The sequence below is a fragment of the Bos taurus genome, chromosome 16 (genome assembly GCF_002263795.3).
Source record: "Bos taurus isolate L1 Dominette 01449 registration number 42190680 breed Hereford chromosome 16, ARS-UCD2.0, whole genome shotgun sequence".
NCBI classification, from domain to species: Eukaryota; Metazoa; Chordata; class Mammalia; order Artiodactyla; family Bovidae; genus Bos; species Bos taurus.
In genome coordinates this window covers 67,022,350-67,041,267 of record NC_037343.1, presented here as the reverse complement: position 1 = coordinate 67,041,267, position 18,918 = coordinate 67,022,350, and the positions used below count along the sequence as shown (strand labels likewise).

Below are 18,918 nucleotides of genomic sequence, written 5' to 3'. Positions count from 1 at the left end.
CTAGAAAACAGCATGAACTTTCCTCAAAAAAGTTAAAAATAGAACTACCATGTGGTCCAGCAATCCCATATTTGGTTATATATCTGAAGCAAATAAAATCAGTATCTCAAAGATATCTATAACTCCCATGTTCATTGCAGCATTATTTAAAAAAGCCAAGACATAGAAACCATCTAAGTGTCCATAGATACATGAATGGATAATGAAGATGCTGTCTTTCTCTCTCTCATTCCCTCTGTGTGTTTATTATATGCACTGTCATACATTATATATATATAGAGAGAGAGACAGACAGACAGACAGACGGAATACTTCTTAGTCACAAGAAGGCAGGAAATTATGTCACTTAAAACAACCTGAATGAAACTATAGGACCTTATGCTGAGTGAAATAAGCCAGACAGAGAAAAATAAATACTATATGATCTCACTTCTATGTGGAATTTAAAGAGTTGAACTCATAGAACCTGAGAATAGAATGGTGGTACCAGGGGCTGGGGGGTGGGGGAAATGGGGAGATACTGGTCAAAAGGTACAACCCTTCATTTACAAGATCAAGTTCTGGAAGTCTAATGTACACCATGGTGACTATTGTACTTCTAAATACTGTACTGGTAACACAGTAGATCTTAAATGTTCTCACTACACACACAAAAATAGTAACTGTGTAAAATGGTGGATGTGTTAATTTGATTGTAATAATATTTCACAAAGTATACATACATTGAATCATCCCCTGGTACACTTAAAATGTATAGAATTTTATTCATCAATTATATCTCGATAAAGCTGGGGAAAAAAGAATAAAAGACAGAGTGGTACTGTTATAAGAATCACAATTAGGCAATGGAACAGAATTGATTTTAGAGAAATTTAACCCTTACATGTACAATCAAATGACTTCAAAAAGCATGCCAAGCCATTCAGTTGGGGAAAGACTAGCCTCTTCAATAAAGGGTGCTCGTTCATTTAACATAAAAACTAAATAAAAATATAAATACTATTATTCCCTTTCTGCACAAAGAGATGGTTTTGGAATACTGAATTTAGGTGAACACTGTTGTAGAAGAAGAATTAGTAAGGTAATAATATTTTGTGATAACAATAAGATGTCTGCATACTGTGTACTCCAAGTAGAAGATTGAACTCTATTCGACTTACTGGCTTGCTTTCTTCTAAAGGCTCCAGGCATGTATCATGCCAAAATCAAAACACCTTCCTCTGAACATATTGTGGGTCTAAATTTTGCTATTACTTTAATCATTCAGAGACATTAATTCATTTTTTTAAAATCATGGTAAAATTTGAATTAATATATAACTGATCAAAAGTGCCTTGGAGACTCCCTAACCATGAAAATTATAATACAATGAATAATATATTCACCAATACCAAGAAAATAGCATAGTAGAGCCCTGAACTAAAGTTATCCTTTAAAAGATAAAAGTTCTCTACAATATTCTCAAGTTCCTCTAGGCCACAAGTGAGCTATTACACAAAACACAAAAATGATATAGAAAAAAAAAATTTAAGTGGGTGTTAGCATATTTTAGCCAAGCAAATACATCCAAATAATAAAATGAAGGGTGCTCTACTAATGTTTTAGCCAGACAAGTAATACAGACACAAAATAGTTCCTGGCCAGCAGTAAAGACAGCAGGACATTAGATATATTTGTTAAAATGTTGGTGTAATGAGCAGGGCCAGAAGCCAAATATGTGTTTGGCCAAAACAGTCATTAAGCTGCTATTTACAGATGATGACCAGGAACCAGACACCAGGCTATATTTTTCATGTCTAGTCTTGCATTGATTCCTCAGAACAACTTCCCTGATTGTGGTATTATCTTCATCCTTTCCATTTTACAGATGAGAAAACTAAGCTTTTAAAAAGTTAGCATCTAAGCCCACTGTCCTCTGGATAATACTTGGAGTGTATTATCCAGTTCAAAGCTTTTCACTACAATATTCTACTTCTGGGTGCTTCACCTTGGTTGATTTTGGCTAGAAAATAATTACGTGCAGACGAATGCTTGGGCCATTAGACCCCAAAGAATCATTTGTTTGTGGAAACATCTGTCTCACTTGGCAAGTATTTGAGGTTTAAATATAATTTCATAGTTTGGTCTAGAGAATTAGAACTTCAAGAATTATGAAACTTTGATCATCAAAAGGACCACCTACTGAGAGCCTCTGCCGTCTATAATAGAACTTCCCTTGGAAAACCCAGGGGATCATAAGAATGTTCCCCTTCTCGTGATCATGACTTCATTTCCAGTCCAGGAGACCATGCACCCTTACTCCACCTTTTGGAAACCCTCTTTTCCATGTTTGAGAAAAATGGAAGCATCTACACTCCTTTTTTATAGAAAAGCAAAATAATAAGCATGTTGAAAGCTGAGTTTCTTAGGACTGAATACTTTTGGATGACAATTGTATGGATACAAAAGACTCACTTGCTGAGTGTGTTAGTCCTGGGATTAAAACAAATCCTAATTTGAAAAACAGCTATAGGATTGGTTAAATAATAAAAGAAATAATTAAATGACAGTTGCTTTGCCTATAGATTTTTCAATGTCCCTCTTAATATACAGCACCAGACTTATATATAATACTTTGGAAGCACTCAGAAAGCAAGAGTATAAGCAGGCTACTACAAACTTCTATTACTGACTTCTTAGCTTTATTACAAAAGTGAATTATCAAATTAATAATTAGAGTCATTAATATCTCAAGTAATTCAATGTGTGGTATCTTTAACCACTCTCTCCCTATTCTTATGCAATTTTTTTTGCCTCAGATTAATTTGTCATTTTTAACCTCTGAGGTCTTTGTGAAATCCACCAACTAATCCCTTAGAAATTCCTACATCTTTTTTAACATCTCCAATTCTCCCTGAAATTATGAATACAAATATGAAAGAGGACAGGATCAAGTCTGGCACCATGTCCCTCCAATGTGACACAGCCATCATGAAGGCCAAGATGATACATCACTTTCTGTTCATATTCCTGTCACATGTCATGTTAACTACTTCCTCCAGGTTGATCATGATCAATATTAGATTAGAAGTTCACTTCATCATTTATTCTTCCTTCAGGTTGATGAAATGTTATCCAGACAAGTCAAGATCCTATTAGGGGAAACGTTTTCAGCTAGTAATATATCTTACTTCTATTCTATGGTAATTCATATCAAGAAGACTTTTCTATTTTCTGACTAGTCTGGTAGTTTTTTAAAAAAATCCTTACAATCACCAACCTTGTGTTTCCCTTTTTTCACACTAACCCAGATATCCTCCAGCCTCCTTCTCCTTGTCTCTGAGGATTTTCTACTTGTGTACTCTAATTGAATCTCTTGCTAACATGTATTTTGTTACCATAGTTAGATAGTATGTTGATAGACTTGTGTTTTCTCAGATATTGGATCTGCTTTTTTCTTTTCTGTTGTTGCCCTGTGTTTGATGATATACTCGAGTTCTTTCACGGACTCTAGTCTTCAGTCAGTCTTGACTACACTGGCAAGTCTCTAGACCAGACTTTACAGTCTGGGCCAATGTTTTTCCATGTAAAGGCTCAGATTACTTGCATGAGAGATGCTGTTTCATGAGATGTGGGAAAGCATCCAGAAAGATGTATTTCTAAAAAGCAATACATATGATTTTTATGAATACAAGTCTGGGAGCCCCAAATACCGAGGTCTGGTTCTTCCCAGTTCTGGGGACATGTTCTCTTCTTCACTACAGAGTTTTCATTTAAGTAATTTAAAGCAGTCTAGAGAACAAATAACTTCTCTTTTCTGGACAGCTTCTGAAAGAGTAGAAGTGGGAGATAATATTATATCTAAAACCTTTAAACCTCAAAAGCACTCTTCAAGTCAGATACTCAGATTAATTAAGTAGCTTGCTCAAAGTTATACAAATCATGGTTAACAAAGAATTTAAACCAAAGTTGGCATCAGTCCAGTGCCTGAGATGATGGCAACATATCATGCTATCCTACTCAACTGCTTCCTCTTAGCCAGCAATGGGAGACCAGATTAGGACTGAAGCTATTGGAAAGGAGAAGATAAATAATCTATACAAAAAGGAGACAAGGAGACTCAGGGCAGGAAAACTGGGGAGAGCAAGCCCACCCCCAGCACACTCTTAGATGGAAGTTGAGGTCTGAGTAAATGCTGGAGACAGCTGCCAAAGAATACTGGAAACATACAGAGGCCTCACAAGGAATGAGGTAAATTCAAGGCAACTTAAGGAAGAGCACGGTCAATCTGTCCCCTAACCCTCAAGTATGGTGAGACAATTCCAAAATGGTTACAGTCAGATATTGATCATTAAGTTAATTATTCAATGAAAAACTAAAGGTCCTCTAAGAAATATAGTTTGTGTATATGGTAAGTCAGATATTCATATCTGAAAAACGGGGGAAAGAATAAAGTGGGTTTATTGGAAACATTTAGAGAATTGATCATTTTAATTTTTTAACTGGGTGATTTAATTAAAAGAAAACATGTAACGAAACAGATGAGAAGAATTCAATGTTCACACAAAATTTTTTCATTCACTTATTATTTACTCTTTCATTTGTCAAACATTTATTGACTTCCTACTATATACCTGGAGTTAAGCTAAATGCTGGGGTGTTATTTCAGGTTTAGATCACTCAGTAAATATGGGGTGAATATATGAATGAATGGATGGAATGAATGAATAAAAGGCTTAACAAGCAATCACATGAATTAGAGAAAATGAATAAAGTGTACAAGGAGATCTTCGCTAGCTCTCTGTAAATATCCTTGGCTGAATTAGGAAAGTCCAGACGTTCAATTCTTGGTCCTTTCTGATGAACCTCTACAGATCTGAAGTCTCACAATGACAGTTCAGGAGTCTTTCAAGTTTACTGCGAAGCTGCAGTATTCATGAGGCATTCCATGGCCACTCAGACTTTTTACTAAAGTACACGAGGGAAGATCCTCAGCCAAAGATAGCTTCTACTCATGTCTAGCTTCAAAACATTCATCTTTTAGGCAGGCAAGATCATCATAGACAATGCGAAGGAAAAAACCTGCAACTTCTGGTTTTTCAACAAAAGTTATCTGTACAAAGCTATCAGCTGACAGAATTCAAACAATTAAAACACAAGGTGGTGTGTGTGTTTATGAGCTCTAGCTTGTCTATTTGACAACATGAAAACTGAAGATCTTCAATGAGTAATGACCATAATGTAAACTATATACTTTTCTCATACGGACTAAAATAAACCCTCATTTCTTTTACACTACAATTCAATAAAAACGAGCCCAATGTTTTTTTTTAAAAAGACCATAGAAATGCTCTTTTGTTAAGACATGGAGGTGCCATTACCATGTACATGCAGTTGAATGTGCTGCTGTGTTTCTCCAGCTGCATTGGTAGCCACACACGTGTATCTGCCAGCATCTTCCATCAGGGCTTTGGCAATTTGTAGAAGTCGACCAGAAGACTGTATCTAATTGGGATCAGAAAATATAGCAGCGTTCTGGACTTTACATGTGGACTTGAAAATGCTTGCTGAAGAGAGAAACCCATTTAAGTTTATAATATCTAATTATATTTTTATGCTGGTATCTTAATTACCTTTTGACAAATTAGAGCCAGATCACTTCATCATGCACAGGAAAACAGACTATTTTGATGGAAAAGCTTTTCTTATGCATTGGAAAACACGAAGTTACCTAAGGCCAGCCTGCTGGTACAGTCATAAAAGTCCACTGAATAAAAAGGCTTTAGCAATGCAACTATGAGGTATGTGATGAAAATGGAGCTATTTGAAAAAAAACATGGTTATATTTATATAACACTTCATAAATAGTTTTAAAACAACAATCTTTTTTGATTAAATGGTCACAGGGGCCAGAAAAACAATAAAAATTATAAAATATGAGTAATGGAAATGCAGATAAATTTCCTCCTGTCTGGTTTTCCTTATTTCCTTCCTAAGCACATGACAACTGGCCTCCACCATTTTAGAAGTAGTGATTCTGTGGTTACACTTTGAAACGGATTATTCAGGGCTTAGCAGTAACTTCCTTTTTAAAGATTTCTTTTGACATGCACCATTTTTAAAGTCTTTATTGAATTTGTTACAAGATTGCTTCTGCTTTATGTTTTGTTTTTTTCAGCCCTGAGGCATGCGGGCTCATAGCTCCCTAACTAGAGACTGAACCCCCGCACTGGAAAGCAAAGTCCCAAGCATTGGACCACCAGGGAAGTCCCATCAGTAACTTCTACTCACAGCGCCAGCAGTCTAGGCAGTGAGCTCATACTACAGCATTTGGCATTGTGGGCTTCCTACTCCTTCAATCACTCTGCTTTCTGGTAGCTGAGAGACAGTACTCCCTCAGTTCTCACTCTCTGACTTTCTTAGTAGACTACAGAACCTGTTTCCTCCTCCTGTCCCATAAACAGGGAACTTGGCTTTCAGATAGTTTTCATCCAAACCCACGTCTTCAATGAAGAATCCTGCGCAGGCTCCTACATTTACAGCACTGGCCTCAACTTCTCTCCTGAGCTTCCAACTGTCTGCTGGACAAGTTAGCATATGAAATGTAACACATCCAAAGCAAAGCTTACAACTGTTTTCCCCATATTTCTGAACCTAATTCTCATGTCATGTCTTGTTGAATGGCACAGGTCATCTGGGTTTCAGAGGCCACTGTGACTCTCCCAGTACTTAGACAATGCTATGTTTCTCAGATCCCTTGTCTCCATTCTCACAGCCACTGTGGGATTATAACAGCTCCTTAATTTATATTCCAGTGTCTCCAGCCTCCCAAACTGTTAATCTGCCTTGCATACTGTTGCCAGAATAATTTGTGTAAAATGCAAATTTGATCCTTTTACCAGTCCCCCTTCAAAGCTCATGCATGGCTCACCACTTTGTCCAAAACGAAACTGGAGCTTAGGAAAGCCTTCCAGGCTCACCACATTCTGACCCCAGATGATCTCTCCATACACTGCCTTGTACACTCCCACTTAACTTCTTCTCCAGCAATACTGTACTAAACATTGCAACCAGCACATTCACATACTTATATTCACCTCTGGACTTTCACACGTGGCCTTTAAAAAGTGCCATAATTTCTTAAGACTCTGCGTTACATCAGTTTTCTCTCCTGTTTCTTCTCACTCTTTATGCTGCCCTTGAATTAAGTCATCCCTGTCCATGAGTTTCAAGTATCATAATGCATCAATATCTCCAGCGATCCTCTGAGCTCCAAGACCATATATTCCATGATTTCCCTGATATCCCCATTTATTTCAAAATCATGTTAACTCTGAAAAGTCTAAAACTCATAGTTTTTTCCCCTCAAACTTATCTGCCTCCAAAATCTCCTTTCTCACTGGATGGCATCACTGTCTATGCACTTGTGTATACCAGATTCCTACTAGTTTTTCTTCATATTCTCCACTTCCTCACCTTTTATCAACAATCTATAATCAAGCCCTAATGATTTAACCAGTAAATAACTATCAAATATATCCATGTATCTTCACTTCTGTGGCCAGTATGAGTCCAAATTTCTATCTTTTCTCTCCTAGACAAAAATAAATAAGTTCAACTGATTTCCACATATCTACTCTTGACTCCTTAATTCTTTCTCCAAAAAGGCCTAGGTAACTCCTGAAAATGTAAGCCTGCTCATGTCATTTTTCTCTCTGTTCAGTTCAGTTCAGTCGCTCAGTCATGTCCGACTCTTTGCCACCCCGTGAATTGAAGCATCCCAGGCCTCCCTGTCCATCACCAACTCCCAGAACTCACTCAAACTCACGTCCATCAAATCGGTGATGCCATCCAGCCATCTCATCCTCTGTTGTCCCCTTCTCCTCCTGCCCCCAGTCCCTCCCAGCATCAGAGTCCTTTCCAATGAGTCAACTCTTTGCATGAGGTGGCCAAAGTACTGGAGTTTCAGCTTTAGCATCATTCGTTCCAAAGAAATCCCAGGGCTGATATCTTTCAGAATGGACTGGTTGGATCTCCCTGCAGTCCAAGGGACTCTCAAGAGTCTTCTCCAACACCACAGTTCAAAAGCATCAATTCTTCAGCACTCAGCTTTCTTCACAGTCCAACTCTCACATCCATACATGACTACTGGAAAAACCATAGCCTTGACTAGACAGACCTTTGTTGGCAAAGTAATGTCTCTGCTCTTCAATATGCTATCTAGGTTGGTCATAACTTTCCTTCCAAGGAGTAAGCGTCTTTTAATTTCATGGCTGCAATCACCATCTGCAGTGATTTGGGAGCCCCAAAAAATAAAGTCTGACACTGTTTCCCCATCTATTTCCCATGAAGTGATGGGACCAGATGCCATGATCTTAGTTTTCTGAATGTTGAACTTGAAGCCAACTTTTTCACTCTCCTCTTTCACTTTCATCAAGAGGCTTTTGAGTTCCTCTTCACTTTCTGCCATAAGGGTGGTGTCATCTGCATATCTGAGGTTATTGATATTTCTCCCAGCAATCTTGAGTCCAGCTTGTGCTTCTTCCAGTTCAGCGTTTCTCATGATGTACTCTGCATAGAAGTTAAATAAGCAGGGTGACAACATACAGCCTTGACGCACTCCTTTTCCTGTTTGGAACCACTCTGTTGTTCCATGTCCAGTTCTAACTGTTGCTTCCTGACCTGCATATAGGTTTCTCAAGAGGCAGGTCAGGTGGTCTGGTATTCCCATCTCTTTCAGAATTTTCCACAGTTGATTGTGATCCACACAGTCAAAGGCTTTGGCATAGTCAATAAAGCAGAAATCAATGTTTTTCTGGAACTCTCTTGCTTTTTCCATGATCCAGCAGATGTTGGCAATTTGATCTCTGGTTCCTCTGCCTTTTCTAAAACCAGCTTGAACATCTGGAAGTTCACGGTTCACATATTGCTGAAGCCTGGCTTGGAGAATTTTGAGCATTATTTTACTAGCGTGTGAGATGAGTGCAATTGTGCAGTAGTTTGAGCATTCTTTGGCATTGCCTTTCTTTGGGATTGGAATGAAAACTGACCTTTTCCAGTCCTGTGGCCACTGCTGAGTTTTCCAAATTTGCTGGCATATTAAGTGCAGCAGTTTCACAGCATCATCTTTCAGGATTTGGAATAGCTCAACTGGAATTCCATCACCTCCATAGCTTTGTTCGTGGTGATGCTTTCTAAGGCCCACTTGACTTCACATTCCAGGATGGCTGGCTCTAGGTGAGTGATCACACCATTGTGATTATCTGGACTGTGAAGATCTTTTTTGTACAGTTCTTCTGTGTATTCTTGCCACCTCTTCTTAATATCTTCTGCTTCTGTTAGGTCCATATCATCTGTCCTTTATTGAGCCCATCTTTGCATGAAATGTTCCTTTGGTATCTAATTTTCTTGAAGAGATCTCTAGTTTTTCCCATTCTGTTGTTTTCCTCTATTTCTTTGCATTGATCACTGAGGAAGGCTTTCTTATCTCTCCTTGCTATTCTTTGGAACTCTGCATTCAGATGTTTAGATCTTTCCTTTTCTCCTTCGCTTTTCGCTTCTCTTCTTTTTACAGTTTTTTGTAAGGCCTCCCCAGACAGCCATTTTGCTTTTTTGCATTTCTTTTCCATGGGGATGGTCTTGATCCCTGTCTCCTGTACAATGTCATGAACCTCAGTCCATAGTTCATCAGACACTCTATCTATCAGATCTAGGCCCTTAAATCTATTTCTCACTTCCATTGTATAATCATAAGGGATTTGATTTAGGGCATACCTGAATGGTCTAGTGGTTTTCCCTACTTTCTTCAATTTCAGTCTGAATTTGGCAATAAGGAATTCATGATCTGAGCCACAGTCAGCTCCCAGTCTGGTTTTTGCTGACTGTATACAGCTTCTCCATCTTTGGCTGCAAAGAATATAATCAATCTGATTTTGGTGTTGCCCATCTGGTGATGTCCATGTGCAGAGTCTTCTCTTGTGTTGTTGGAAGAGGGTGTTTGCTATGACCAGTGCGTTCTCTTGGCAAAACTCTATTAGCCTTTGCCCTACTTCATTCCGTATTCCAAGGCCAAATTTGCCTGTTACTCCAGGTGTTTCTTGACTTCCTACTTTTGCATTCCAGTCCCCTATAATGAAAGGGACATCTTTTTGGGGTGTTTCTAAAAGTTCTTGTAGGTCTTCATAGAACCGTTCAACTTCAGCTTCTTCAGCGTTTCTGGTTGGGCATAGACTTGGATTACTGTGATATTGAATGGTTTGCCTTGGAATAGAACAGAGATCATTCTGTTGTTTTTGAGATTGCATCCAAGTACTGCATTTCGGGCTCTTTTGTTGACCATTATGGCTACTCCATTTCTTCTAAGGGATTCCTGCCCACAGTAGTCGATATAATGGTCATCTGAGTTAAATTCACCCATTCCAGTTCGCTGATTCCTAGAATGTCAACGTTCACTCTTGTCATCTCCTGTTTGACCACTTCCAATTTGCCTTGATTCATGGACCTAACATTCCAGGTTCCTATGCAATATTGCTCTTTCCCTGGAAAGAGCTACCAATATTTCCCTGGTAGCTCAGACAGTAAAGCATCTGCCTACAATGTGGGAGACTCGGGTTTAATCCCTGGGTCAGGAAGATCTCCTGGAGAAAGGAATGGCAACCCACTCTAGTATTCTTGCCTCCCCACCCACCTCCACCCAAAAGAAACATTTTTCTCTTAAAACTGTTCAAAAATCTCCCATTGCTTTAAAGTGAAAATAAAAACATTAATATTACTCGAATACTTTCCACTCATCCTCTGATCTTCTCTAATATCATTTCTCCCTTGCTCTTACTTCCGTAAGCCAATGGCTTGCTTTCAGGTTCTCAAAAGGTGTCATACTGCCCTTTGTTTGCCCACGAACATCTTCTCTGAAAGATTCTACTCAGCTCTCTTCTATTAATGTTTCCATTTAACTCCATATGTTCTTCAGATGTCTGCTTACAGACTTTCTTCATAAATCACCCTCATGCTTTTGGAAGAGGTCGTTGAGAGGATGTGACCGCCTGCATGACCTGTGAGCTGGACTCAAGCATTTGGAGGCTCCTGAACTTCTCATGTTTGGAATGTGCATTCCATCTGCCTCCCCAGTGCTAGACACTGCCCAGGGATATAGCCTTGAGATATTAGTGTGCTGTTGAGACCATCTGAACGGATATGCGACTAAACCTAGTTAGGGCCTCTATATAAAGTTTTAAGATTTGGTAGGCAGGTAAGGAGATGTACTCATCTTACAGACATTCAAGACAAGCCTGGAAAGTAAGTTCCCTTGCTTATTAAATCTGCCGCTACCAATCTGGAGTGCTGTGACTCTTTCTGAGGTCTCTCTTTCCCCTCTGAATAGGGGGGTGGTTTCAGATTACACCGGGGAAGCTCCAGGGGTTGCAAACCACACAGGCTCAAAGGCAGCATTTCTTATTATCTGTTCTTAAACCTCTCTAAACTCTCTCTTAAAATTACTCATCCCTATCTCCAATTATACTTTTGTATGATTATATGATAAATATCTGTCTCACAGTAAGCAGTTGTTTACCTGCACTATGATAGAAGGATATGTATTAAATCTTTTGTTAGCACAAAATGTGTGAGATTAATTCCACTAGATTTGGAATAGGAATAATAAATGAACAGATCACTTCTGCCAGGAAAAGAACTTTGCATATCCCTCATTACCGAAACTTCTCTCAAGCAAAGTGCAAGCCCATTTAGTCAATTAATCTGATCTTAGAAGCAAAATCTATTATTTTAAATGCATCATTTAAATCACTGAAGTTTACAATCTACTCATCTCTTAATTCAACAAATATGTACTGACTATAATTATATACCAGGGACTATACTCAGTATGCCTGGAGAAGGAAATGGCACCCCACTCCAGTACTCTTGCCTGGAAAATCCCATGGACAGAGAAGCCTGGTAGACTACAGTCCATGGGATTGCAAAGAGTCGGACACGACTGAGCGACTTCACTTCACTTATACTCAGTATGAAAGATACAGAAACGAACTTACTCATAGAGACTGGTCTCTGCCATCTTGAAGATTATAAACTAAACTATATTTTCCAAGACAAATTTCACCTAGGCTTATGTAGTTATAATTCCACCTTAATCCTAGTCAAAGGTGAACATATTTCTGATACTCTGACTTAGTACTGATGAACTGTTCATCTATGGGACACTGGTTTTTTTTATCACGTAAAACAGGCATACGTTGAGATAATACAAATAACGACCACCATGTTAAAATCAACATCACTGTTAAAGTTATTAGTCTTTAATTCCATTTTTCGAGTCAAAATATTAAGCTAAATTCTAAACAAGCCTAAGGACAACACATAATATTTTAGTGCATTTCCCGCAAAATCTGTCCAACAGGAAAACCTATAACTAAGAAAAGAGAATATGACAGCTCTTTATATAGCTTTCTCATCTTCAACATAATAATATTCATACTTACTTTGAGGTTCCCTTGGGCAGTGTTGACAGGCTGTCCATCTTTCAACCATGTAATAGATGGATTCGGAATGCCATTAGCTATGCACTGCAAGGTGATGGGCTTGTACTTCAGTACAGCTCTCTCAGAAAGACCTGAGGATTTGATTGTTGGAGGAACTAGATTTAAGGGAAAGAGAAGAGAAGGAAGGAAGGAAAGAAGGAAGAAAAAAGAAAGTTGAGGAGGGGACAGAGGGAGAGAGGGAACAAAAACCATAATCAGTAGGCTCAACACTTAAAGATCCAGAACTTGAAAAGTTTAAAATTTAGAAAGGAAAAGATGACAAAATAACAAACAACAAAATAAATTCACCCATGCACTTCATTTATCATTTTTAGCAATTTTAGAGTTACTTATTTCTGAAGTAGGATCTCTAATTCTCCAAAGAATAAGTAAAGCGTGTTTACAGCAACTGCAATCCATATGTATGTTTGGCTTACAACCTTTTGGTCTGTTTTCCTAATGTATTATGACCTTCCATTTCTCCAGAACTGCCTCATTAAATCAGAGTGCGTTTCCAGTACCCATAATTATACCACATGAATCTGTCCCCAGCAGGGCTGATTAAATCCAGGATGGTAATCTGAGTTAAGCTGGGCTTGCCAGATTTCCTCCCTCAAGAACTGGAACTGACAGTGAGGAACGGGACTGGCTATATTCTATCATGGGATTGAAAAAGTGGGAAAAAAACCAGTCTGCCTGGGAAGAATGAAACTGATGTTCATAGAAACCTCTGCTTGTAGCTTCCAAAAGCTCTCCAGTTTCTTATTCCAGTCCTTCCCTTCCCAAGGACGACTAGCAAATGAGATACATAATACCCTGGCAGAGGTTTGCTGCTGTCATTAATGATTCTAACCCTATTATGCCAGTTCTAAGAATGCAATTATGTGCCCTGGATCTCGCATCATACCTTCAGCCTCCATTTCTGAAAATGACTTTATTCACACTCCCTTCTGTTTTGGCTGAAAGCTTGAATGCTTATAACCCCCGTTTACTTGACATTTGCTACCTATCTTTTCTATCTTCTTTGATCTCATTGCTCAGACCCTTGCATGCTGTGTAGAATATACCTCCTACCATTTAAATTCCATCTCAATTCATTCACATGGTTATCAAATGGTTAAATCGTCCGTGTTAGTAAAGTGCCTTAAAATTTTCCATTATTTAACTCAAATTTTCATCCAAATTCACATTCAAATTTGTACTACTTTCCACAATTCAAGATTTATCCAGATTAATGAGTCCCAATCTGAATTAGATACTGAAACGGTGCATAAATGAATTTTCAGTGAAATGTTCCTGTCCCTTCTTCAGCATACCATGAACAGTTACTTCAAATTCCTTCCTGTGGTCTCCAGCAGTGTTTGTTGCTACACACCGATAAAGGCCTGTGTCTGACACTTGAGCCTGGGCAATAACCAGTTTGTGTCCATTTAGTAAGATCCTGAATCCATCTCTTTCATCAATGAGCTGGCCGTCCTTCAGCCACCTACAGAAACAGAGCAAAAAGAAGTCTGGAGATATACTTTAAATAACTGCATTCCTAAGTCATCAACCAACCACTCTATCTATCTTGGAGAAACTACATTTACTAATATATAGTGGACTCATATATTTATATATGTGTACACGTATATTTGGGCTTCCCAAGTGGCGCTAGTGGTGAAGAATCCGCCTGCCTAATGTAGTAGATATAAGAGACACGGATTCAATCCCTGAGTTGCAAAGACTCCCTGGAGAAAGGCATGGCAACCCACTCCAGTATTCATGCCTGGAGAATCCCATGGACAGAGGAGCCTGGCGGGCTACAGTATTTAGGGTCGCAAAGAGTCAGATACAACTGAAGTGACTTAGCACAACACAGAAGAGCATGATATATATATTCTCAATTATGTACTTGCCTAATTCCCCATTTGCTCATTCTAGGAAATAAACTGCAAATCAGGAAAAGAAAAAGTTTAAAAAGAAGTTGGCATATTGCAGGAAACCAAAGAACTATGTGTACAGGTCTTCATTTTTCTATTAATGCCAGGCTACAGAAAGAGGCAAATGCTCCTACCTGTCTCTCACTTCCAATGTTTAGATAACATTAACCAGCAAAACACACACAATCCGAAAACATCTGTAAAACAAAACTCTAAAATCATATGGTATCTTATAAGTTTTAGTTTATCGTGAGTTATCCCTTTCCATTTAGTCTATAGTCATGTGTGTGTGTGCTTAGTCGCTCAGTCACGTCCGACTCTGCGACCCCATGGGCTGTAGCCCACCAGGCTCCTCTGTCCGTGGGATTCTCCAGGTAAGAATACTGGAGTGGGTTGCCATTTCCTCCTCCAGGGGATCGTCCCAACCCAGGGATCGAACCCAGGTCTCCCTCATTGCAAGCAGATTCTTTACTGTCTGAGGCACTAGAGAAGCCCATAATCACGTGTGGAGCTATTTTATTTCAACAACTAGTTGAGCATCTGTTGTTTGCATATCCCATATCACCTTGGAAATGAAAAGTAAGTAGTCAAGAAATACTTTGTGAATGAAGGAATGAGAAAAAAAAATTGGTAGTCATATATTCACGTTAAGTTCCTCTGTTTCCCTAATACTTCTGGTACACTGTTCTAAATTTAGTTGTTCATTAAACATCTCAGTGCTTCAAGAAGATCTGACAGATAGTGCTAAATGTTCTGTTTCTATGAACTAAAAATGTAATTTTTAAGAGCGTATAATGAATCCCTCTAATGGAGCAGATTTATGGGCCCTGTGAGTATCAGATAAAAGTTGCATTGAGTTAGCCAAAAAGCTGATTCAGCTTTCTTCTGCCAAATGAAATTTTTGGCCAACTCAATTAGAGAATACATCTTAATAAAAGAGGTATATAATCAGTATACCTTTATATAATCACTTTTTAGTGACATAGAACCTCTTTCAAAATAGCTCTAAAACTCTCAAATAAAAAAGTGGGAGGTATTTAGAAGACATACCAAAGCCCTTACATGATAGTTGGTAGAGGAGAACCTGTCACTTGACAATCTAGTTCCAGCAAGTTATTGACCATTACAATGAAGTAAGACGTTTCATCTCCTCCTTCTATAGCTGGTGGCACTAGAAAAAAAGAGGGATGAAACATACAAAGAAATGTATACAAAGAAAATATAGTATCCCATTAAGCAATAACACTAAGTTGTTCTTTAGAAGGCTGTTAAGTATCACAGCCATTTGGTACATGAAGGATACTTGAAATGGACTCTGAGATACATTTTACAATATGCATTTGCCAGGGTCAATAAATACACTTTTGACACACTGTGAATTTTTCTCAGCTAATCTAGCACTATGGCACTGCAGATGCTATGAGAACATAGTCGATTCATATCTTATGTTGTTTATTGTCATAAGAATAAGATAAGGGAACCTCAAAAATTGGGCCTGCATTGAAAGTTTCAATTCATAAAGAAAGAGAGACTCAAGCTACATGATGACTTCCCAAGGCCCACAGACTGTTTCTTGTTTAGCAGTGTTCATGACATGTTGTCACTCAATCCACAGATCCTGTCACAGATGTAAAAATGTTACTCATGGTCACAGTGAGAGACTGTGCTGTCACTCACTGCAGTCAGATATTGTCACAGATGTAAAAATGCATCTATATATTTAAAAGTGTACCTATCAGAATAAGTGGAAGATTTAGGTGGGTTTTTAGATCTTGGGACTCTGGTGGTCAATCCACCATTCAGTAATATGTAGTCCAGAGCTGAAGAGATAACTAAACCTTCTCTAAGACTGTTTGATTATTTCACGAACACAAAAGCATTTCATAAACAAGGCAGGTTGTGCTATGAATATGAGAATACAGGGGGTGGCCTTCTCATTTACCTAAGACATCAACTTCATATTTGATTTCCTTTTCTCCTGCCACACTCGTAGCCACACATATATACTGTCCCCTATCGACTTCTAGGGCACTTGTGATTTCTAGTTTCTTCCCACCAGCTTCTATGCGGATGTTGTCACTGGCTTTCACAGGTACACCGTCTTTCAACCAGGTTAAAACTGGAGGAGGGTTGCCGGCAGCTTTACACTCCAGGGTCAGTGAATGAGCAACTTTCACTTGCTTATTCAGAGGCTCAGCCAGGTCACCTTCAATCACTGGAGGAACTAGAGGCAGAAAAAAGCAATATTTCAGGCAATTCTTTGGAATCCTAATGAAATAAAGGGGATTTTTCTTTTCACTCACACAGGTTGACTATAGGAACTATAGTCAAACTATAGTCATGTCCCTCCCCCACTAAGCTACTGAGGAAAGAATTTCTTGGTTCTGCTTATCTACTGTTCTAAATATTGTGGGTTACTCTATACCATGTCTGGTTTACAAAGGACAAACTAGAGAGAATGATCTTAGTCCTAAGAACTACTTTACCTTCTCCATAAAAATCAAATGGTCTAGATTCCTAGGAGCCAAAGGCACATGATTGACTGAATGAATGATCACTTCTTACTAACCTTAGTTTCTTAAAACTTTTTTCCAAATCATGGGACAAATTCTTCCAATTTCAATCCATGAATATAGAAGACAACACAAACCAGCAGGGATTTATCAGTGAACAAACTGGATGTCGGTGTATTAGGAAGCATAGGCAGAAAGCACATAATAAAAACATACGTGTTTTCCTTACCATAGACGTCCACATGGAATGATTTTTCAGCAGTTCCAGCAACATTGGTTACTAGACACTTATATGCTGCTGAATCAGAGACCTGTGCTCGAGGAATATGAAGAAATTGTCCTTTTTCAACATAAAGTGCTTGTGAGCTGGATATGACTGGCTGGCCATCCTTATACCAAGTAATAGCAGGCATCGGAAGTCCTCGTGTTTCACATTCCAGTTTAATTATGCTGTTGATCAAAGCTGACACTTCTGTGGTGACATTCCCTCCTTTAATACTAGGTGGAACTACAAAGGATTTCAGAACACAAACAAGCCTTCTAAGTTTTAGCATCTGCATAAAAGTCTCAAATGAATGCTCCAGATGTTTAAATAATGCAGTAAAATAAATATGAATTAAAGACAATTAGGAAGTCTGTGATTTATCTACCAATAATTAGTTGCCTGGGGATTCCCTGGTGGCTCAGTGGTAAAGAACCTGCCTGCAAATGCAGGAGATGCAGGATCGATCCCTGAGTCTGGAAGATCCCCTGGAGTAGGAAATGGCAACTCACTCCAGTAGTCTTGCCTGGAGAATCCCATGGACAGAGCAGCCTGGCGGGCTACAGTCCAGGAGGTTGCAAAGAGTCAGATACAACTTAGCAACTAAATGATAATAACAACAACCAGTTGCCTGTCTTGTCAAAACAATCTTCATCACCCTCCTTTTGGGAGTCAGATTTCAGTAAAAGTAGAAACTCAGTTTTCATTTCAGGGGTTCATTTAAGTCCAATAGATCATGTTACTGTAACTAAGAAAGTCATGTTTAACAAACAAAGCAGAACAAAAATAAATTCCACTTAAAGTAAATACAGTAAGTTTGAAATCAGGCCAAGAGAGCAAAAATGTCAGATGAGGTACAACTGCATGCCCTTTCCCCTGGAAATACAAAAGGTCTAAGTGCTTTTAGAACCCAGCTACTGGTAAGAACTGTAGAATCTAACTTTTGCTTACTTTTTTTTTTTTTTTCTTTTCGAACCACAGAGAGTTCATTCACTAAACTATATTCATCTAATTGGTTGCATGTGTATCTTCCATAATTCAGCAGCCACATGCCTGGCCTCTCACACCACATGAGGACTGTGCTGCTGGAAAAACAACGCCACTGGCTCAAGCCTTGCTATATACTCTGAACACAATCATGTCAAGATTCTGCTATCATTCCAATAGTTTAAGAGAAATCAAATGGCATGTGCCTGAATTTGAGTGTCTTATTTTTTCTACATAAACTTTTATGGTAGAATATTTTTCTTATGGGATGAAAGTTATGAGTTTTGGAAGCACAATCACAGAGGTAGAGTGCCATTCTCATCAACTGTATCAAGGGTACACACCATCAATATGCCATCAATATGCCATCAGTGATATGGCATATCACCGATGATGTTGACCTTCATCATCTGGTTTAGGTAGAGTTTGCTATGTTTCTCCACTGGAAAGTTAGTCTCTTTGCCCTTTGGAAAAGAATCACTCTTCCTAGCCCACAGGTATTGGGTGGGGAGCTATGTTCTACTTCCTTGAGAGGGGGAGACTACCTACATAATTTTTTTGGAATTCTCTGTATGGGAGATTTGTCTCTCATCCCCACTTTATCTATTTCTATCAATATAGACTCATGGAGACTTATTATACTTTGAGTAAAATCCAACACTACATTATTTTATTGTTCAAATTTTTCCAGTTATGGCCACTGAGAACAATTCCAATTGACC

The 18,918-nt window shown here is 38.6% G+C and overlaps 1 protein-coding gene across 3 annotated transcripts in view; it reads right to left on the bottom strand.

Annotated features, from left to right (window-relative positions):
- Positions 1-18,918, bottom strand: part of HMCN1 (hemicentin 1) — a 540,104-nt gene that overhangs the window by 204,468 nt on the left and 316,718 nt on the right. For all 3 annotated transcript variants that reach the window (XM_010813560.4, XM_024976236.2, NM_001192537.3), the window contains exons 31-36: positions 17,177-17,455; positions 16,377-16,658; positions 15,497-15,605; positions 13,829-13,998; positions 12,474-12,628; positions 5,361-5,484 (exon numbers count right to left, since the gene is read on the bottom strand). In XM_010813560.4, the coding sequence (XP_010811862.2) occupies positions 5,361-5,484; positions 12,474-12,628; positions 13,829-13,998; positions 15,497-15,605; positions 16,377-16,658; positions 17,177-17,455 (1,119 nt within the window). The remainder of the gene's footprint in view (positions 1-5,360; positions 5,485-12,473; positions 12,629-13,828; positions 13,999-15,496; positions 15,606-16,376; positions 16,659-17,176; positions 17,456-18,918) is intronic.